Source organism: Melopsittacus undulatus, chromosome 1 (assembly GCF_012275295.1).
Source record: "Melopsittacus undulatus isolate bMelUnd1 chromosome 1, bMelUnd1.mat.Z, whole genome shotgun sequence".
NCBI classification, from domain to species: domain Eukaryota; kingdom Metazoa; phylum Chordata; class Aves; order Psittaciformes; family Psittaculidae; genus Melopsittacus; species Melopsittacus undulatus.
The window spans coordinates 5,917,486-5,940,637 of NC_047527.1; the positions used below are offsets into that span (position 1 = coordinate 5,917,486).

The window sequence follows — 23,152 nt, forward strand, 5'->3', positions numbered from 1 at the left end:
CGCAATCCTCCTTAGACAAGAGAAGAAGAGACAAGAGGGCAGAGACAAGTGATAGGATATCTAAGGACAAGTAAAAACATTCAGAGTCTTTTAGCTGAGTTTTACAGAGAAGCAGCAAAAAAAGCTGTGTGTGGGATGGAGATAACAATTTGTCAAATAATGCAATAGAGAGTAAGGAGCTGATGAAATTTAAGGAAAACTTTTGTAATTCAAGGGAAATTTTTGTTGTTTTAGAATTGGCTGATAAAAATGAGCCTGTAATTAAATTTTAAAGAAGTTTTCTATGCCTGCCTGTGATGTACTAAAGCAGTAATTTAAAGAATGGTCTGGGCTTCTGCCATCACAACACCATTAATTTTAATGAAAATGAGAGAACTAGACAGGCATGTTATCTACCAAAATTTACACTCAAGCCCTGTGAACATGGAGGTGGAGATGAAACACTGACCTTGAGGATGCATGTGGTTGTATAGTGAATAAAATGCCTTCATTATAGTGGGTGGCCAAATGACATCTGCAGTGAAGCACCTGAATATCCTATATTTGGGAAGTTTGTATGTAGTTCTTGGCTTTGAAGTGTCAGGGGGACTGATGTTTGTGGAGCATAGCCCACAGAAATGTCAATGGCAGGTAAGACACCTGGTCCATAACTCTCATGAGGTACTTCAACAATATAGTTTTAACTAAAAAAATTAGGGTGAAAACTGAATTTAGAAACTTATATTTGTGATGAAACACAGAGGATTCTTTTTTTTTCCTATCCACCAAAAAAGTTCAGCTGAAATATGTTTTTCAATCAAAAATTTTGATTAACTTTAACGTAAAATGTAAATTAAACTCCATATCAGTCCTACACTGAATGGGTAACATTAGAAAGTCAATGATCTGTGAAGTCAAAGTCATAAACTGATAAAGACAACAAAGTGAAAATCCTGCCTGCAACAAACCAAAGACAGCAGACATTCTGGGTAGAGCTATGCAGTAAATTCATAGAATCATTGCATGGTTTGGGTTGGAAAGGACCTTAAGATCATCCAGTTCCACCCCCGTGCCATGGATAGGGACACCTTTCATTGGAATGGGTTGCTTCAAGCCTTATCCAACCTGGCCTTGAACACTGCCAGGGGTGGAGCATTTGTCACTTCTTTGGGCAAACTGTTCCAGTGCCTCACCACTCTCAATGTAAAGAACTCGTCCTTATATCCAACCTGAATCTCCCCTGTTACATTCGAATGCATTGCCCCGTATTTTGTTCTATCCATCAGAGAAGTGCTATGTGATTTGCAGTGTCACTGAGCCAGCAGGTTGTGACTGAGTTAAATCTCATGTGACAGTGTTGCATCTTCTACATGATAACATTGAGTTTTATTTGTGTGTCTTTTTATATCCTTAGATATGTATTTCTCCTTTCTCTAGGGTGACTCGGGTTCCCCTGGGCCCCCAGGCTTACCTGGAACAGTAAGTAAGATTGTGTTCTGTGCTGTAACAACATTCATTGCATCATCACACTTCTTCCACGCAAATTCCTCATAAACAAAGAGCTTAAATTCCTTCTTTACAGAAACTTCAGGAGCCATTTACTCTCAGATTATCTCCCTTTGCTTCAGAGAAGTTGAGGTGTATTTGGACTTCGTATTTTGGGGGAAGGTTGTGCCCTCCTCTGCCTCTTTGCAAACAGCATTTTTATGTGCTTTTGCCATATGGTAGCATTTACATTGAATTCATGTTTTGTTTAGCAGCTGTGGGAGCTATCTAAAGAAGGTCGTTGCTGAAACATGGAGTACATTCATATTCATTTTTCAGGGTGAGCTAGATTTTCCCACTGGGATCTCAGGAGAAGGCTGGCTCACTCTCACAGATACCAGTGAACAACAGCTTGTCTTCTTGGGGAACAATTCACCTTTTTCCAGGAAAAGCAAAGGGTTTCACTTCTCACTGACATGAACTTATGGGGTGGAGAACTCAGCTTCAGTGATGCTGCAGCCTCCCAGAACCTCCATTGCATAGAGTGCCATGCTGTACTGTAGTCCCAGAAAGACCCTCTCATCCCAGAGGTCATTCTGCATTCAGCACTGGATCCAACACAAAAACCACTTCTACTTGATTCAAAATGCCTTTCTGCTGATAAAAAAATAAAGACCAGGAAGCCAAGAATTTATTTTTTTAGAATAAGCCTGCAAAATTACTTTTGGGATCATGAAGTTCACTGGCGGTTAAACCAGCACAGGTAGAGTGTAAATGTATAAACCTCTTTATGTATAATAAATGCATAAAATACATTTATTATACATAAAAAGAAATTTATGTTAAAAATAACTGTTATAACAATAAATGTATAAAACTCTTTTTCTGATGTTCCCTCCAACAAAATCTGAGTAAGCAGCTTGGAGTGAGCACTAGGAGCAGACCTGTCATTGTAACGGGAGGGCTGATTCCGATCACAGATCCTCTAAACATGGTAGATATCCACTTGTCAGCTTTATTCATCACAGCTGGACACACCTGCCACATTGACAGGTTATAGAGAGAATTTGAATCAAGGTATGCTGGTGAAAATCAAGTGCCTAAAGACTTTCAAGCAGCAGTGGAACAAGTGTTATAATTTATTGCCTGCCATTATAGAATCATCAAACAGTTTGGGTTGGAAGGAATCTTCAGAGGACATCTAGTTCCAACCGCCCTGCAATGGGCAGCTGCATCTTCAACTAGATCAAGTTGCTCAGAACCACATCCAGCCTGGCCTTGACTGTCTCCAGGGATGGGTCATACACCATTTCTCTGTGCAGCTTGTGCCAGTGTTTTACCACCCTCATTTGTAAGGAATTTCTTCCTCACATCCAGCCTCAGTCTCCCCCCTTTTAGTTTAAAACCATCACCCCTTATTCTTTCACAATAGGCCCTGCTAAAAAGCCTCTCCCCATCTTTATTAGATATTTTTAGGAACTGAAAGGCTGCACTAAGGTCTCCCAGAGTCTTCCCCAGGCTGAACAACCCCATCCCTCTCAGCCTTTCCTCATAGGAGTGGTGCTCTATCCCTAGGATAATTTTTGTGGCCAATTAGTTGGGCCTCTTAGTCTGTGCCAAAGGGTGCTTCATACCTTTGTGTAAGATGGCTATGTAATCCCGAAGACAACCCTGTTGAGATATATATGTCCTGTATAGGATTTAAAGCAGAGAGAGAGCACATCAAGGTCAGCCATGGCATCAGGAAATCTAGTAATACTGAAGATGGCTGCAAGTAGAAAAGTGAGCTGGAGATTGCCTGGAGTAAACTTGCTAACAAGGTTAAATATTGTTTTTTCAAAGGAGTGGGACATACAGGATATATTTGTGTTTATGTTCATATTTCAAATACTCCAGGAAATGTCAGGCATTTGTGGGCTTTTTTCCAAGCAGCCAGATGTTACAATGAGTTGCTCATTTATAAACCTGATGGATATATGGAGTGTGTAATCTGTAATGACAAGGAGAATACATGTAAGTTATTACATTGTAAGGAAAATAGGCAATGCTTCTTTTAATACTGATTTCTCTTCCAGACAGCCTTCTTCACCCCACACCCCAGGATTCCTGTAAGTAACAATTCTAATAAACATGATTTCTGCCTTATTGCCTCTTGTATGTGATAGACACACAGCTCCTTAGTATTTGCCATGTTATGTATATGCTTTCAGTAAAAGAACTCCGTTTGAGTCTGGTTCTGGGCAGCTTCACCATTGTAACCAATCATGATAAGTCCGCAGCTGTCCTGGTAACAGCAACAGCCTGTGGTCACAGTTAACATAGCTATATGCTGTCCCTGTCTCTTAAATCAATTTAAAACAAAGGCTCATTTCCCATTTGCAGCACACTGTGGGAAATATCTGTCATTACATAGGATCAGACCATTGGTATGTGAAGAAGCTTGTTTAGGATCAGGAGGCATGAATAAATGGCAGAAGTAGGCTGCAAGACTGCCATTAGAAATGAAAGTGCATATGCCGGGTACTTCAGAAGCTGAGGAAGGAAATAGGGATGTGAGGTAGTACTGGAAATAGACTTAAGATTTTGTTGATTCGCTTTTCCCCTTGACTTGTAGTTTGATAATATATTTACTAAGGCACAGAACGATGACGTCTTATGTGGTCTTTGTAGTCGTGCAGTCACAGGAGGAGTTCTCTCTTCTGCTTTGAGTGCATTAGTCTTGTAAATGAGCTGCAAGACAGGAAAGAACAAAAGATTTGAAGTGTGCTAGCAGGTCAGGTTGCTGGGATTCCTCTATGTGTAAGATGAGTGTGATGATACTGTAGCACAGGTCTTGTACATAGTGTTACAAGCTTTGGGAGCTGTAAATCAAAAGTATGGATAGTTACCTTTGATTTACAGCTCTACAAATTAAGGTGTCAGAAGATGGTGGTAAGCCTTAGGAAAGTGTCATGGGTTATGTTATAGAGGCTGCAGGACCAGCAGGGTGCTGAAGGCTGTCAGGCACTTGCCAAAACACAGTACTTGCTATTGCTTTCCATTGACTATGTGGTATATAGCACCAGGAAACACAGCCTGGGTAGAAGGCAGAAGTTCTATCTTCCACTTCAGCTGGGAAAAGCTGAACCCCCACTGCATTTCCTGTCCTTTAAGTGTCACAGGAATAACTAACATGTTAATTGAGATGACAGGAGAGCAGTTTTGCTCTCCTGGGCAGGTCAAGGAAGCTGCAACCACTGATCTGGACCAGGTTAGTAGCATCTGTTAGCTGTCACTGCATCAGTCCTGTTCATTGAGCCATAGGAAAGGAGTGGATGGCAGTGAGTTAAGTCCAACTGCCAAGGGTAGAGGTCTCCACAATGTGCAGCACTAACAGACAGTGATAACAGTTAATATATCATTGTGGGATGGGCAAATTTGGAAGGAGTCACAGGTAGATTTTCTAGGAGGTTGTGTTAAGAAATACTTCTCTGCCCATGATTGTGGCTGTGCTAGGACATTAGACTGGAATTTTGCTGATTTTTCTTTACAATGAAAGTCAGCTATCAAGGAAAAAGTGTGAGAAAGGAGAAAATTAAGGAAGCTTCCTCCCTTTACCTGTTCAGTTACTTCTTCCCTTCGCAGTCTTATTTTCCTTAGTGATATGTGCCCTTATTTCCACCCAGTAACACCATTCCTGCCTGCAAATGTATTGCCCTATGTCTGTCATTTGCTGCTTTGCACTCTCAAAAGGCTTTCAGAGCTTGAAATGTCAACCTCCAGGCACAACTATACTCTTGTTACACAGGACCCATTGCTTCTTTTGGTGATAGCATTACCTTTCTGAAGACCACTAGATGGCATCAGGGACTGCCTTATTGAAGCTGGTCTAAGGGGATGAAACTTACAGATTATAATATTCATCATGAATAATAAATTCAGGCATAAGTAATATTTATGCAGTTACATTTGTTTTGTCTGTCAGAGATTAATTTGCAATTGGACTTTGAATTCCCAGGTGTTGTAGAAATGATTGGCAAATAGCTGACGTGGATAAAATTCAAGTTGATTTGTCTCGGGTTCTGCATTTTGAATGATCACTATTCCTTGTTTGTATGCGTAGATTAAATCACTGATGTTCTTACTCTTCCTTGATTGCATAATTGAAGCACTTTGTATGATAAATAATGAATAAGGAATGATTGCTGGTGCCTGAATACATACGTTCATATAAATGTACAAATGTGAGTGTTCATGTAGAACCTGGTTCATTCCAGCTGGTTCCACAGGTGTGTGCTGTTCCTTTTCAATTTATAAGAAGCAGAAATATAGAATTATTGATTATTTTTTTTTCCTAGAGCTCAGAACAAAGCTGATGAACTGTCTGGAAGGAGGAAGAGCAGGAATAAATTAATCCTATTAGTCAGTGGTGGTTGACACTGATGGAGGGAGCAGAGGTGGCATGGATGTATGGAGATGTTGACAGAACTAGAGATCAAAAAAACCTACATAGTGCACCTCTCTGGAAGTGCTTAAAATGAGACCTTGAACCCCTCTCTCTTACAGGTGGAAAAGGGAACTGTCTGTATAAGGATCATTTCTCCAGTTGCAAGATAACATTAGGTCTGTGGTCCTACACAGAGGTGGTGCAGTAGCACTGGTGCTTTTGCTATTGGACATCTTATCTGACCTTTTAATACATTGAAGCTGAATTGATTAAATTTTGGAATGGTAAATTCTTTAATTACTGTTCTCCGTGAGGGAAAAGTGTTATCTTTTCAAATTACTGCATAACAACCCAAAGAGTCTAGGCAATCATCTCCACGTCTTAGTGTGTGATACCAGTTTTGATCCATTGACCTCAAAGTCCTCTGAAGAAGCCTCTCTAAGTCAGAAATAGATAACTGATTGAAAGAGCCCTCTTACCAAACGTGACTAGTGTGACTTCTAGCCATGGAAACAGCCTTTTATATCTCTCTTTGTTTTATTGTTTTATACCAGGGTGAACCTGGACCAAAAGGGGAGAAAGGAGATCGAGGAACAAGCGGAGAACCTGTAAGCACAGCCAAGTGTTTCCTCAGTTGGCTTTGAACTTTAGCAAGGAGAGGACATGAAAGTTCCCTGTTTTGGAGGGAGAGGGGGGGACATGCTTCTTCCATAGCTGGGATGATTCTCTCATCAGGCCACAGTCATGCTTGGCTTTATACTCACTGTAGAGAAAGCTATATGAGTACATGTATGTAAACACCTCATTTATAGCTCTTGACCTTAGTAGCTTAGAAAAGAGGACTCTGGGGCTTGATAGGCAGAGCCTGGGTGTCAGTAAGGATGTACAGCATTTATTAAGGGGTTTTGAAGTGATGTGGCCCAGCATTTGGCTGCTTCATTTGTATTCTGTATTCTCTTGTTCTGAATTGAGTCCCCAGGAGAAACAATCCTGTGCAGTCTCAGCCTTTGTGACAACCACCCTTCGTTCTCTCAGTGGGAGGAAGGAGAGACATCTCCTGCTCAGGAGAAGAAAGGAGCAGTTTTCTTCAGTTCCTTCACCTTCCTCCCTCTGTTTTTTCAGGGATTACCTGGGATCCCAGGTGAAAAAGGTGCCCCAGGACCTGCAGGAGCAGAGGTAAGATGGCCTAGCCTTGAAGAAAATCTTTGACTTGATCAGAGAAGGGTGCCTTCAAGGTCTGTATCACTGTAAACAGTTCTTCCCTCATATGCCAAGAGCCTATTTCTCCTTCCTCATTGTTGTAAGTTCAAAGACTTCTGTATTTACTTATGCTGATATTTACTTATGCTAGTATTTACTTATTCTGGACATCAGGACAACATGAGGAAAATTAAAGCAGACACATGACATCTCTGTAGCAGGATCAGTATTGTCTGAGAGACTCCTTCCAACTTTGATACTCTTCAAGAGTGTGTCTTTGTATTGATTCCACCAAACCACAGGTCTCTGATAAAGTTACTGCAGCACATTACCAAAACATTGCAGAGCATCCAGATTCAACACCAGCCCATTTGACCTTGAATGGACTTGAATGCATTATGGCTCATGTGAAATGGTTTTATAGTCTCAAGTTATCTTCTGAGAAATTCCTGCCTTGCACATATTGCCAGTGATCACTGAAGTGCATTTTTCATGTCACCATGGGTAGGTGTTCACTCTGCCACCACATGTGCATATAGGACAGCCCAAGCCATATAATTAGCCGTTACTTTGGCATCAACAGCTTAAACATGTTAGCAGAAGTCTTAGCATTAAGGAAAAAACAGTAATACTATGCAAGTTCTAACCAACATCTGCTATTCATCTGTCCTGCCAAAATCCTCAAGAAAGAGCTACATGGTACATAGGACTAGAACAAACCCTCTGCACTAGGATCTGTTTTGACCATTTCCAAATAACTGTTGTTTATATTTGAGAACTGCAGGAAAAACTGTGAAGGGAGACCATCAGAGTTGAGCTGGAAATGAAATCGCTGGTAGGCCTGAGGATAGGAAAGAATCTTACCGAGATGAATGCCTGCAAGTGTCAGCATCCCGTGCTGTGAAACAGCCTCCGAGCTGATCAGTCATTAGCAATTCTTCTTATGTCTCAGGGGTTTATTTTTGTATTTCATTTTCTCTCTGCACACAGGACTGGGAGCCATTTCCTCAGCTGTTAAACTCTGTGAATTGATTAATGAAAACCATTGCCTACTGCATGTTGTTTTTGTCTGGCAGGCAGTTCTGTCCCATCTCTAATCAGCTCCTATCTCTTGCTTCCACACAGGGCACAAAGGGGCAGAAAGGAGCCCGAGGAGAAGTTGGAGCGCCTGGAGAGACTGTAAGTAATCACATCTTTCCCTGACATAACACACCTGAAGGGACATTGAAGTCAATACATTGCAGATCTGCAGTCCCTGGCTGCTTGGGCACGTGGCACATCCTAAGCTGCAGCTGGAAGTGTCACTGCTTGTGGGCAAACAGGCGCAGCTGCACCGAACAGATCGATGCCCCAGTCAGCCAAGCTCTAAACTGTGCATCTTCTGTTGGCCAAGTCTTTCCCTCTTTTACAAGATGCTCAGGGTGAGGTGCCTGCAGAGCACTGGGGCATCAGACAAGCCCAGGCAGCCAGCTGGTGCAAAGAACTCTCTTCTCAGCAGCAGCCTGAGTTAGGTTTTGACCACAGCTGGTTTTAGGCTTCTGAGTCAATTCTGCTTCCTTTAATACAGGCCCATCACCAGAGGAATCATCACAGAGTGCTTTTTGAGGCGTGTGTTGTAGGGAGTGCTTCTATTGTCTGACTGTGTGCTGAAGAACAACAAAGTTCTGGTTTACTGTTGTAAGAGTGTCTAAGCCCTTTGCAGCTGAATAAAAGGCCATGTACTTTCATTGCAAACAGGGAAAGAGACTGAAGAAGCAGTTGTAATAAAGACAGAGAGGATAATTCTGGGAGAAGGAGGGAATAGGAAACACAAATGAAGTACCCTAGAACACAGAAATCTATTCTTGCACCTTTTTGTTCATGGCTTTCTTTCTTGGGCTTTTTAAGACATTGTCTTTAGCAGTGCTCTGACCCTAAGCTCTGTGTTCCCCACCTCCAGCTCCTTTTCACTCATAGCTGAAGGGTTTCTTAGTCCCCCTTCCGCTAAAACTGACCATTGGTTTTATTTCTTTGTGTAAACTGATGGCTTGGAGGATGCTGATGATATGGAAATACAGATACATGCAGGCACATCCTTTCAGAGACTGCTCCTGCTCCAAACGTTTCTATTGGCTCATATGAATGTGACTGTAAATAACAAAGAAATAAGGAAAACTTTAATTGTCTTTTAGTGACCCAAAAGCAAGGATAGACGTTCACTTGTGAAGAGCTGTGCTGTGGAAGATTTTAATCATCTCCCAACTGTTTGCATTATCCTGCAATATACCGCTGCCCAGTCCTTCCAATAGAATGATTTCTCTGTACTCCAAGTCAGATTGTTTCAGTTTGTTGGTGCACATGATTTTAGATCGTCTGGTTTAGCCCTAAATGGATTAGGTATCCTAGTTGAAACTCTTCCATGCAAAGCTATGATTGGAGGTGAACCCTGGTCACTGCAGGGTGACAAACAACTGCAGTGGTAGCAACTTCAACTTATATGGTCAAGTATGGAGGGAACTGTCTAAATATATCCTGGTAACCCCAAATGTGCATCTCTATGGGGACATAAATCCCCAAATATAAGTCCTCTCATGTCCCCCATGCATTCTTGGAAGACACACATGGGTTTTCTCTGTCACTTGCAGACAGAAAAGCCCTGCAATTCTGAACTATAACACTCTGACTGGTTTGTGCTGTTCATCTATTTAATGTAAATTAGTGTTTTCAGGTACTGTTCCCTAGAGTAGGAAAAGGTAGAATTGTCAACAAAGCATATTTTGTTGACCTAGATTTATGTTTTAATGCTAAATCAACATACTTTCCTCCATTCTTCTGACGTTTCAGGGCCAGACTTTTCTTCCTTTTGGCTAGATTTAGGATTTATTTTGATGGACGGCAATTTTAGGCTCCCAGAGAGAGTCCTCATCCATTTTACATTGTTTTATGCTTCTTTGCAGTACAAGGTATTTCACAAAAATGCTGTGTTTTGCTTTGTGCTTCTGCAACACCTTTTCTGACATCATCTCCAGACTCATGTGGAACATCTTGTTCCTATGTCCCTACCCATGGCAGGGAGCTGGAACCGAATGATCTTAAGGTCCTTTCCAACCCAAAGCGTTCTGTGATTCTATTATGCTCTAATGGTACAAGCTGTGAATTACACATACACATGCACTTCATTTTCTTCACACAGGGTGTGACTGGACCAGCAGGACCCCCAGGTCCAAGAGGCTTACCAGGAAATGTGGTACGTATGTATCAGTGTATTTGATCTCCCATCTGTGCCCTTATTTCTTTATCAAGTATATTTAGTTTTCCCTTCCACAGGGTTTATTATCAGGTTCAAAAAGCTGTGTTTCATTACACTTTTTTTGTGGTTGAATTGAAATGAGACACCTGGGAATGGTGTATCCATGAAACATATTCTCATACTCATTTGTGTAGATGAGGTTCCCAGTGATACGCTTTAGAGGTGGTCTTGGCAGTCTTGGGGTAATGGTTGGACTTGATGATCTTAAAGGTCTTCTCCAACCTATGTGATTCTGTGTAACAAGAGGGAGGCATGGAGCTGCTTCATTCCTCACCAAATGGTTAAAAGTGATTTTTGCTGCCAGCTCTTCAGGAGAAATGTTGCAATATTTATTGTCTTGGGTTTGTTTCTTTTGCCTCATTTTCATTTTTCCTGTCCTTTTGAAAATGTGACTTCTTAATATAAAAACATCCATTTTTATTATGAAAGCATGTAAGTATTTGGTCCTGCAATCAAAGCCTTGAAATCAATATGATGTCCTTAGCTCAGTAAGTGTTCATCATCATTGCTAAGTTATGAGCTTTTTATGTCTGCAAAAAAAAAATCTTTGAACTAATCTACTCACTGTTCACCAGTGTAATTTTCTTTCTAGTACTTGGGGGTTTTCTTTGTTTACATGCAAGTAAGTGAAAAACGTCAGTTAGACCCCATATTCTAATGTATTCAGGCACAGTGGTTTAGCACAAAGGGCTCTTTAAGGCAGAGTTTACTGCCTGGGCAATCCAAGAAATCTTAAATTGCCTTTCTACTAATCGTTAAGATAAATTTGATTGTATTCATATAGTGATTTTCAAACTGAAAGATGATATTGAAAGTGAAGACCATTTTCAATTTCATATTCATTTAAGCAAACTTCTATACCAGTGATCCCAATATATTATCTGTAAAAGCTAATATAGCTGGAAATAATCTTTACTGGTACAGAAAGGAAACTAATTATTGCCTCCATCCTGAGCAGTTGTTCTGCTGACAGGCAGGGTATGCAAAAAAGCTGCCATACTCTAGCTGTATAACATGCATAGTTTATCAAACCAAGCATACTAACACACTAAAGCAAACAAGCATACTAAGGCAAATCTGGTATATATATGTATAGTAAATAAGTACAATAAAGCAAATCAGATATATATGTATCAGTAAAGTACAGAGGGAAATTAGCAATGCATCAAATCATTACTGTGTAGAAAGAGCAGTGTTTAAGAAGAAATACATCACCAATCACCACTGAATCATCATCCAGGCCCACAGTTCCAGCTAGGAAGCCCCATTGCAGACAATGCCAGGAGTCTCAGGCGACTGGGAAAGTTCCTGCGTGATGCATCCACCCATAGGTGAGGCCTTGAAATTGGCTACAAGAGGGTCCTGCTTTTATACCCTTAGAAAAACAACCATCTTTATGCCAGTTCTATAGGTGTTTACTCATGGGGCCATGCAGTGTCTCATGATCTCACTGTGTCACAAGAAACACAGACATATATGCTCCGCTGAATACACTGACAAAACCCATACTTTGTTATGTCTCTGAGCCATGAGTGGGAATTAACTCTCAGCTGAGGTCCCATGCATTACAGGAGGTCAGTCCAATTGCACTGGTGTCAGGACATCATTTCATATCTTAAAATGGAGTACCACTCCATACTGTGCTTTGGTGACTTAAGAAGTTACAGGATTTAATTTAGAGCTCTACATCATCTATATTTTGACAAGGAATCCTTTGCGATTTGCAAGGCTGTGAAAAGGATTAAAAACTGAAATAGAGGTAAAGTTAAATAGCTGTTTTCCAATGTATAGTTTTGGAAAGCAGTAACCATAAGAAAAACACTATTGTGAGACTTTGGGCATCTCTGATACAGAGGTTTTGATTAGGAATTTGTTGGTAATGGATTAGGAGCTGCTGAGGATTTTGTGGAGTGAAAAAATACAGTTATAGGTAGAAGGAGAATGTACAAATCTGGGATTAGCTCAATGTCTGCTTTTGCTTTTCAGCTCTTTTTTTATATTGAAAATAAAAAAAACACAACACCCAACCCTTCTTTAGAGACTTGGTACACAGCTTTTCTGTGGTATTTTCTGGATTACAAGTTGCCTATACTGGGAAATGTAAAACTGATATTAATCCTTGAGATAGGGTGTACTAACCCCACAGGTCAATCCAGTTGCTTTAGCATCAAACACTGCTTAAAAAGAAAGTTTTAAGCTTTAAAGTTCTTTTCTCTCCAGGGTGTGCCTGGACACCCTGGGCTACCAGGAAAAGAAGGAGAAAAAGGGGAAAAGGTGAGTTTGTTCTTTCATTCATTTATTTCTTTGCTTTTTGGGCATTACCCTATGATTCTGTGATTTTAAGTAGCCTGTGAGAGAAGCAGTCTGGACTGGGAAATTATGTTAGTAGATGGATAAGCCACATGGGCTCATTAGATCACCTTGTCTGACCTTCTCTATTACATGTGCTATAACGTTTTCACCCTGTTGCAGCTTTATAATTTACTTAATAAAACCACTGCCATGCAACTGGACATAGTGAAGCCACGACTGCAGATTTTGTAATGGTGATCTTCTGCTGTTCTCATAGCCTGATAGGAGCAGGAGTTTGGTGATTTAAGTACCTCCTGTTCATCTCTCTAAACCCGTAGCTGGAAGAAAAACTGGCTTTCATCATTAGGAAACTGAGATTTCTTCTTTCCTGATAAGCTTCTGTAAATGGATCATTAGCTTAACTTTTGAATGCATCCTTTTTTACCTTTTGCCTGCCTTGCCTAACTGTTATGTCCCATCTCATAGCTAGACAAAGAGCTTCCTGAGGTCAGGGGTATGTCATTTACTCATACATTGCAGAGCCCAGCATGCTGGTGTCCTGACCCTTGTTTGCTGGTATAGGAATGGTTAATCAGAAATACGGCTCCATAATGCATACTTAAGGAGTTTAAAAGGGGATGAATCCCAGCCCATTAAGTCAAATCATCGTCCAGATTATTGAGATCTGCCTCAGGATCATGTGTGGACCAAGGGCTCTCTCATATACTGTGGTGGATGGAGTCACGCGCTTCGCTCGCAAGAGAGAAGTAACAATATATTTTATTAAGACAGCAAGTTAACGAAGTTTGGTGGTAAATGTGATGGTGGTTTAACAAGATTTGATGACAAGTTTATTTAATGCATAGAGAGCAGTGTCAAACAAAACTGTCAGGGAGACCTTGCCACTGAGTAATGAAGTTCAGGAAGGACCTTCTTGCATCCTTAACTCCTTGGAGGAGCAACCTTGAGCGGTGCCCCTACTGAGGGGGAGGTCCTGGCATGAAGTCCAGTGCTGTGCAAGAAAGCTTAATGAATTCTGGGCTGCCCACTATCTATAGAGTAAGATGATTGTCATATTTGCATATCAGTTTCAGATGTTCATTTCTTCCAAATTTGCCTGTGGTCAGACATTGACCAGCACTTGGTTAGGTAGGTGCATTGTTCAAATTAGCCCTTGGTCATTGTATTGTTATCTCTCTCCACTTTCAGCTGGATACATCCCTTACAATTGCCATTGACAGTTATCACTTAAGCAGGGTTATAGGAAATAACCCTGCTTTGCGGTGGGGGGAAGTACACTGTCACATATAGCTGGTTCCCCAAGCATTTTAAAGTCTTGTTTTACTTTCCTTAAGGAAAACTACTCATGCCTTGAGATTACTGAAGGAAAAGACTTCCTGTAAAACAGGCTTTCCTATGATGCCAAGAAAAAATTAGATGAGAAAGCTTGAAAAACATGTATATTTCAGTCCCAATGAAAGACTCGCATGATTTATGTATGCTACTAAGAGTTTTGCTGAACTGTCTTCTATAGGGTGATCCTGGAAAAGAAGGAAAAATGGGTTTACCTGGCCCAGCTGGTGAGCCAGGGCGTGCTGGAGAGCCAGGTTTGCCTGGTAAGGGTAAAGATGGAGAACAGGTAAGTACTGCTGGCAAGCTTTGTGCTTGAGTACCTCAATATGCAGAACAGTGGATTTGTGATAAAGTTGCATTGTCGCAAGTCATCACAGGCTGTCTACCTGAAGATACAAAGGACCTGGCTATGCAAAAATGCTGCTCATCACAAAGCTACATCCAAAAAGGCAGAAAGAATTGAAGCTGTATTTCTGAACATTAAATCCCCTTCAGTGTGCTGTGGTGGCCATTGAAAATGGAGACCTCCACAAGGAGTAGCCATTGTCTTTGGGACCAGTAAAGATTGGCTTGATAGGTAGTTCCCTAAAATTATTTAATTCTAGCTGAGTTAACAGATTATTTAATTTGCTTACATGTTATCAGTAAAATATCACCAGGACAGTATGAGATAAGGAGGGTGTTGGTGGGGATACTTTTTGCCTTGACTGTGTTGAAGTCCAGGTTCCTATTTGGCTGCCTGGTAACAGCTTTCTGGTTTTGGCTCTGTCATTTTAGGGGCAAAGAGGCCCTCCAGGCTTGCCAGGACCTTTTGGACACAAGGTGAGCATGGACTTTATTGTGGACTGGCTCTCTCAATTGCTGGAACTGAAGAAAAAATTATGGTGAAAACATGTATGAAGCCTTGGGTGATATGGTTTAGTGTGGGGTGTCCCTGCCCATGGCAGGGGGGGTTGGAACTAGCTGATCTTGAGGTCCTTTCCAATCCTAACTATTCTATGATTCTATGATTCTATGTCTGTTTTTCACTGGAACATAAGAGTTTGTGAAGGTGCCACTCAAAAGTGTACTTCCAGCCTTTTAGGAAGTTCCTTTCTTTATTAAAAAATTCTTTATTAATGTAGATGTAAGATGATTAAGATATGAATTAGCTGTGTTCACTCTCCACGTTTAAAAATCCTTCCAGCATTATATGGATTCAACACAGACTAAGGGCTCAATGCACACTTTTTAAGGGGAACTGTGACTGGAGACCTCTAATCCACACAGTGAGAGAGACATTGCGTAGCTAAAGGATGATCTACTCTTGAGACTGCCTGTCAGCTCCACAAAGAGCACTCCTCCATAGCACTCATCTCTCCAAGGAAGATGTGAATTGTTTTCCAATGGGACCAGATAGTCCTGGATTGCCCTCAGGTTTTGTAGTTAAGTGAAAAACTGCATAGTTGATGATGTTAATGACACTAATTTCTTCAGCTGAAAGTGTGCTTTATTCCCTTATAAGTACACAGCAAACAGAGAAAGGAATAGAACAGCAGATACCTTTGTTTCTGAGAGTATCTGGTTTCTGCTTGAACTTTCAATCAGACATGTTAGAAATTCTCCTCTTTGAAATGACTGTGTCCTCATCTGGATTGGAAGAAGAATGGGATGTAGAAACTGATTCTATAAATGATATTAATAGGAATATTGCAGTAGGAGAATAGATCCATCTTGGTCCTGTGTATTTGAAATAACCAGACTGCTATGAAATGCTTTCATTTTGCTGCATTCTATATGAATGCATTGTAGTCAGTTGTATATATCTTTTAAGAGTTCAGAACACACGCACAACAATAGGCTGAGAATTATCATAAAAGTCAGAAAAAAAACCCACTTAAAACAACTTCACGAAATACCCTATTCAATATCAACACAAAACAGAAAGAATCTTAATTGTGCATGGGGAAATGCTACTGAACTTTTTGTGTTGAAATTATGTTCTTCAATAAAATAGAGTTAAAGGATCTGCTGAAGTGTTTGAACTAATCAGAATACATTTTCTTTCACCCTCCTACCAGCATTGTTTCTTTGTAATATAAGATTAGTTTAAGAAGAAATAAAGAAAAGGTAAGAAATAGGAGGTATTACAGACTGAACTTTGGGTAGGAAAAATCTATGGGTAATGATTTTTCTATCATGCTTCTATATAATTGGAAATAGCATAACAATAAATAACATGAATAAGATTCATTGTTATAAATCTACTGCCAACATGAGACCGAATCACACAACTGCAATAGAGTCCACAAAAATCTTACTTGATTACAAGAGAACAGACTTCAAATTTAAGTATTGCAGCTAAATTCTTTCCTAGTCCTCCAACTACAATGTCCTTTAAACAGTGCCAAGTAGTTTTCTGTGCTCTGCTGGTTTTGCTATTGAAAATCTTTCTTTCTAGAAAGGAGGTCTCTCCTTTTGCTGCATAGTCCTACGGAGAGAATGGTAGAACCACTGACTAATGTTTTTTACCCCCAGAATTGATCATACACTTCTGTGGGCAGGCCTATGTTGGTAAAAGAAAGGAGACCATTAAGATGTAACCAAACATTCCTAATTCTTTCTTCCATGGATACATTTTTGGCACTGGTGAGGCCACACGTAGAATACAAGAGAGACATTGAGGTGCTGGAGTTGGTTCAGAGAAGAGCAACGGAGCTGGTGCAGGGCCTGGAGCACAAGTGTGATGGGGAAAGGCCGAGGGACCTGGGGGGGTTTAGTCTGGAGAAGAGAAGGCTGGGGGGGGGGCGACCTTATCACTCTCTACAACTGCTTGAAAGGAGGTTATAGTGAGGTAGTGAGGTGGGAGTCAGTAACAAGTGATAGGACACAAGGAAACGACCTCAAGCTGCACCAGGGCAGGTTTAGACTGGAGATTAGGAACAATTTCTTCACCAAAAGGATGAGCAGGCATTGTAACAGGCTGCCCAGGGCAGTGGTGGAATCACTGTCCCTAGATATATTTAAAAGTTGTGTAGATGTGGCCCTCAGTGACATGGTTTACTGATGGACTTGGCAGTCCTGGGGTAAAGGTTGGACTTAATCATCTTAAAGGTCTTTTTCAACCTAGTTGATTCTATGATCCTAAATATTAAGCAATGTTTGCAGGTTAGCCATCTACCACTGAAAGACAGAAAGAAAAGCACGTTACGGTATTTATAATTTCCCCAAGCTGAGGAGGCAGAGGGAATTGTTGGAAATTGGATGTTATGTGCTAAAATAAAATACTTGTAGAGGTTGTGGTCCCGCTCTGTTATGTGATGTGGCACACACTGACATTGTCTGAGTGCTCACAGAGGTGGTCTGGATGTCTGTAAGAGGAGGGGGCAATTTTCTTGGCATGATGTGACAGTAACTGTCACATGCTATCTGTCACCATATCCCCATGCTGCCACAACCTGATATGGTTCCTCTGTGGGCAGGATCAGGTCAGGATGTATCAGTGTTATGTTTGTTGCGGAACCTGACTGCATTTTTGTAGTTAAAATAGGTTTATAAGCAAGAAAGGGAGAGACCTTTTAGCAGGGTCTGCTGTGATAGGATGAGGAGTGATGGTTTTAAACTAAAACAGGGAGATTCAGGGTATATGTAATGAGACAATTCTTTACAATGGGGGTGCTAAAACACCGGCATAGGTTGCCCAGAGAGGAGGTGGATGCACCATCCCTGAAGACATTCAAGGCCAGGCTGGATGTGACTCTGGGCAACCTGATCTAGATGAAGATGTCCATACTCATTGCAGGGGGGTTGGACTAGATGAGCTTTGAAGGTCCCTTCTACCACCAAACTATTTTGTGGTTCTGTGTTCCCAACAGTGCACAAAGCCTTTAACTCCTTTCTTTGTTTCAGGGTGAGAGGGGACCTCCCGGCCTCCCTGGACAGCCAGGAGACAGAGGTGCACCAGGAGTCGGGCTGGCTGGACCCCCTGTAAGTACCAGGTCCTGCTGCAATCTGTATCAAGGCAAAAACTTATCTATCACCACCTCGGGAACGCGTTGCCTGTGCTCGGCTGTGCCAAGAGCATGTTGGACATTTCACCCTCTGAAGATGCAAATGGCAAACTAGTCGAAAAGCTGCCATTTGTGGCTCAGATGTCTACACGTCTGTTGTGAGAGCTCTTGATGTGTTCATTTTTAGTTGAAAGGCAGAAAAGTGCTATAGGAGCAATTGATATCACTGGCTGTTACTCCTGACTTTTCTGTGCCATCTTGACATGTTGGCTGTGGATGTGAGTTGAGATCTGTGCTGAGCCAGCAGGTCTGGTCTACTGGGCAGATGGAACCTTGCTGTCACCTTATTAGAAGTGATGAGTGTGACACACATGCCCACGTTAGTGACAGCACTGATGGGGAAATAAAGATCAGGTTTCTTAAATCTTAAATTGTTGCATTTCAAGAGAGCCAGGGTACTCATAATTTCCCCCAAAACATCCAGATTTGGCCTCATCTCTTCCCTCTATCTGGGTGTCTGCTATAGAAAGTTTAGATTTTCATATTGCTGGGCTTTGATTACTTCAGTACTTGTCATGTACAACTCCTTTTGAGATGAGGGGGGTTTGGGAATGCTCTGACTGCAGCCCTGCTCAGAGACCTCTACATGTGCTCTGAATTTGCAAGTGAGATGTTTAGGAGGAATCAAACTTTATTCCTAGCTGTAATTGTTGAGACCTTGCATTCTTTTGCAACCCCTTGTACACACCATGATACTGTACCAATCACAATCAATGGTTTAATGCTCTGGTTATCTAGATACAAGTTTCCCAATTAGTACAGGAAATGACCTTTAAAATGATGTCATATTGCTGTGTAATCCTGGGTGACAAATTTAGTTTTCTGAGCTAGGTTTCCACTTCATATTTGCTTTTACCAAGCTGAATACTGTATAAAGTAAAGCAGACTGGGTCAGTCATGTTTTTGCCTTATGACTTTGTCATGGCTCTCATGGTCCTCACAGTTAGCAATGACTGAAGATTTGCTGAGTGCTATTTGTTATAATTTATCTAAGGAACAGTGATGTTCTTGCATTTCTGAATGCTCAGTCATTAATATTAGAAAGAGATTAGCAAATGAGTATCTGGCTTGTTTGAAAGTCACTAGCTTGTGAGTAGTTTTTAATTACTGATTTTTACATTCAGTGCAGGGGTAGATGAGTTCACTTCTGCATCCTGATGTACACTAGATGACAAAGTTTTTCTTCATTAGGGCCTTAGCGTCTGCTTATTTATGAACATAAATGACTAAGAATTTGATCCCAAGTATAGATATTGCTTGTCTCACACCATAAGATCACTTTTTTTGTGAGTCATTATTTGACCACTCTTAGGATAAGTAGCCACCTACATATCACACTTTCCTCATTGATTTGTCTTTATTTATGTAATCAGCTTCCCTAAATGCATTTTTCAACAACTACTGCAATAGTTTTCTCCATTGTAGAGTCATCATAACCTCAGCTCCAGTACAAAGACTCTGAAAAACATTGTATAACCTTGAATACATCAGGCTTTCATGAAGATTAAGTCCCATAGAAAGAAAAGAGTAAAGTCAGTGGAGCTGCTTCAGTGCATATCACATACAGAATTAAAGGTGTCAGCCTATAACCTTTTTAGCAATGGGGAAACATTGTGTGTATAATACTTTCAGCTTCAGAGCTGAGAGGCAGCAACTCTTTTTAATTAGAGTTCTCGCCCTGTTTCCTCCTGTGCCCTTTAACTCCTCTCGGGCTTTGCTCCTGAACAGAAGGTACATATAGATGATGATTTTCTTACTTTGTCTGCTAAAGTATTCAGTTGCATAACACTGAGCCATAAACTGAGTATTAGCAGAGTGTGTTCTTCCCATCTGAACCAGAAGAAGAGAAATAGGGTGAATTCACATGCTTATGCTGAAGCTGTCTAATGGAGGCGTGTGCTGCATAAGTAAAAGGGTTTTACTCTTGTTCTGCCTTGCCCTGTTCATATTACTATGGATTCAGAATTATGTATTTAGTCTTTGCTTAAGCAGAGCATTAAGGTGTCTTGCATGGAGGACTGTATGAGGATTAGTGAATTAATGTGCCTGAAATAGAAACCAAAGGTTGAGAAGTCTTAGAGTGAGACAATTTATTCAAACACAGCCCCAGAGATGTGAGGTCAAGGGTTTTTTTGGAGAATATTTGACTCCTCCATGCTGGATATGGATATTCCATCACTTCTGTGCTATTCCTATAGAAGTGGATACTTTCTAGTGGCTCAGTCTACTCAGTTGCACCTTCTTAAATCATCTCCCCAAACAAACAACATATGCAGGTCCACTGCACTCCCTACTTTGACCTTATTTAGGGGCACAAAGGTCCTGTGGATTGCTTTTGCTTTTGTTAGAGGTAGCAGATTACAGTGGTCTTCAGGACCTGGGGGAACTGTCCTGTTCCAGCCCAACAGATGTGAAGGTGCTGTGGTTCTAGGTCCCCAGGTCCAGCCAGTAGTGCTGCTAAGCATGTACTGCTAATGGTCATATGCACATGCAGTGCACACACATACTGTGCAGCTGTGCAGACCAAAGCAGAGGAAAATGCTTTATGAACACTCACGTAAACCTAAACAGCGATCTCAGAAACATGATCAAGAATGTCTCAATCCCTCTTCTCCTCTCTGGCTGATGAGGTTTGAAGGCCACTGTTGGGATATATAAATGAAATGTGGATCTTTCCATCAGCTGGTCCTGGATACCTACTTTTCCCAGTATTCAGGCCTCTTCATCCTAATGTCCTCCAGTTGCTGACACCCAGACCTCTCCTTCTCACCAGCTCTTGTGGTTTCAGGCCCACTAAGATTCAATGACCCAGACTCGGATTCCTGATCTTGCCCATGCTCAAGCATGTTACAAACAGGATTTAATGTGAATATAGTAAATGGGGTTACATCAGGCTAGTGGTCAGTCACCACTGGGGTTTCCCAGGGCTCAAGGAGGGTAGTGTAGGAGGTGCTGCTCTCCTCTCTCTGGTGATCAGCAACAGGACATGAGAAAATCAAATGAAGCTGCATCAGGGGAAGTTCAGATTGGACACTGGGGAAAGGTTCTTCACTGAAAGGGCAGTCGGTCACAAGAACAGGCTCCCTAGCGAAGTGGTCACAGCACCAAACCTGTCAGAGTTCAAGGACCATCTGAATGATGCTCTTAGTCATATGGTTTAGATTTAGGCACTCCTGCAAGGAGCAGGGAGCTGGACACAATGATCCTTATGGGTCCCTTCCAACTTCAGATATTCTATGTCTGCTGTGATTTAGTACAGGGCTCAGGCAGACAAGTATGATGTTAGCATACAACTGACCCCTCTGGTCCCTTTTTCTCTCTTTCTTTCTTTCTCATTCTGCCTTTGACATTCCTCTAAACATCCTGCTGTGAGTATTCTACACCCTAACAATGTCTGTGTGAGCAGCCTGTCAGACTTATTCCTCACCCTTCCTACTCCAATTTTATCTTGGTGCTTTAGGACCCAGCCTCATCAGCATTTTTAGTGTTTTGATTGCTGTGTCTTTTCTGTTTGCAGGGCCCAGTGGGACCTCCAGGGGACAAAGGGTCATTGGTACAGTATGTCTTTCTAACTACACCCAGATTTTAAGGGGAGGGGACACCCCCACAAATTGCATTTATACCAGTTATTTGATGAAGGCATGGTTAGTTTCTCCTTGCCCAAGGATGGTAGGGTCACAAGGTGCCTGACCCTTAAAAGGACTTCTCTTATGCATTAGCAACTGCTTGTCTGCTATATTGAGTCATAAGAAAGAGCTGATTGAGACTCTTGGCATGGTGACAACTTTTCCTTACCTTTCCTACAAAAGAAAGAATGAGTTTAACCCTTGATTCAAAAAAGTATTTCAAGGCACCTAAGTCAAGGTACGCTGCTATAGCTTATAGCCAAGGCTTCAAAGCTTTAAACCATTTTTTAAGCATTTTTATTACTTAAACCTTACTTAAACCTCTGCAATCACAAACACACTTAGCACCTCAACATGCAGTTTTACTGTGCGGCAATCCATTGGTGTGAAACAAATAAATGTGTACTATGGTATTATGTGTATTATGGCAATGAGGAGCAGGACTTTTCTACATACCTATGCTCAGTCATATTTTCTCCCTGCTCATAAACTTGCCTTCTATAGTAATCATTACCTTTTTAATCAAGGTATGTGAGGCTTGACTTAGTGATGTGGTGAAGTCCTCTGAGGTACAAAACTGACTGATGCTGTGATAGTAGAAAGTGGGATTTCTATTTTTTTCCTTAAACTCTCTTTTAGTAGTTTAATTGCTGGTTATTTTTTTTGCCATTGACTATTGTGTTGAGGATTTCTTGCCTTCAGCTAAGAAGCACCTCATAACTACTGCTGTCCTGACTAGGTTTGTCTGTTCTCTCCCTACAAGGGTCCCCGCGGTGTACCTGGTATCCCTGGACCACAGGGGCCTCCTGGCCAGGATGTAAGTAAGCTAAAAGTGTAAGTGCTCAAGAAATCTGACAATGCTCCAATATAATTTCTAATTAGAAAATCTAGTTTCCCTAAAATTTGCGCTCCTACTCAACTGCAGCCATTGAGTGTTACTAGGATGGCCCAAGGGATATGATTGACAGAAATGTTGCGCTTACAAGTTAGGATGTCAGGGGGAAAAGCAGTTTGTCTGAGGAGGACTGTCTCAAGGAAAGTGGTGATCTTTACCACTGAACCACTTTTAAATAATACTAGAGATGGGACTTGGCAGCATACACTGGGGAACAATCCCACACTGGGAAAGGATGATTTTTAAGTTGTCTAGGAACTTCTTAGAAGCTGCTGAGATAAGAAAACTATAATATTTCTATGAAAACTGGGCCACAGCTGTTAAAAAGCTCTGTGTGAGTTCGTTTTGCTGCTGCTACTGTGCATGAGAACTGACATTTTAACCTCTTGGTGCATTGTTCTCACTTGTGCCATCTCAGTGGGTGACTCATGGAGCTGAGGGATATAGAGAAATGTGGCAGGCGCCCAGCTGGAAAGCTGACCTGTCTCGCTGCCTGGTTTTGTCGCAGTGTGGAATCAGAAAGAGAAGTGTTTTAAACTCTGCTGCTCAGCCAGGTCT

General features: G+C 41.3%; 1 protein-coding gene across 1 annotated transcript in view; it reads left to right on the top strand.

Annotated features, from left to right (window-relative positions):
* Positions 1-23,152, top strand: part of COL22A1 (collagen type XXII alpha 1 chain) — a 220,972-nt gene that overhangs the window by 163,268 nt on the left and 34,552 nt on the right. Inside the window, exons 32-43 of the mRNA XM_005145496.3 lie at positions 1,417-1,458; positions 3,540-3,572; positions 6,445-6,498; positions 7,013-7,066; positions 8,216-8,269; positions 10,263-10,316; positions 12,600-12,653; positions 14,206-14,310; positions 14,802-14,846; positions 17,913-17,990; positions 21,591-21,626; positions 22,463-22,516. Of these exons, the coding sequence (XP_005145553.3) occupies positions 1,417-1,458; positions 3,540-3,572; positions 6,445-6,498; positions 7,013-7,066; positions 8,216-8,269; positions 10,263-10,316; positions 12,600-12,653; positions 14,206-14,310; positions 14,802-14,846; positions 17,913-17,990; positions 21,591-21,626; positions 22,463-22,516 (663 nt within the window). The remainder of the gene's footprint in view (positions 1-1,416; positions 1,459-3,539; positions 3,573-6,444; positions 6,499-7,012; positions 7,067-8,215; positions 8,270-10,262; positions 10,317-12,599; positions 12,654-14,205; positions 14,311-14,801; positions 14,847-17,912; positions 17,991-21,590; positions 21,627-22,462; positions 22,517-23,152) is intronic.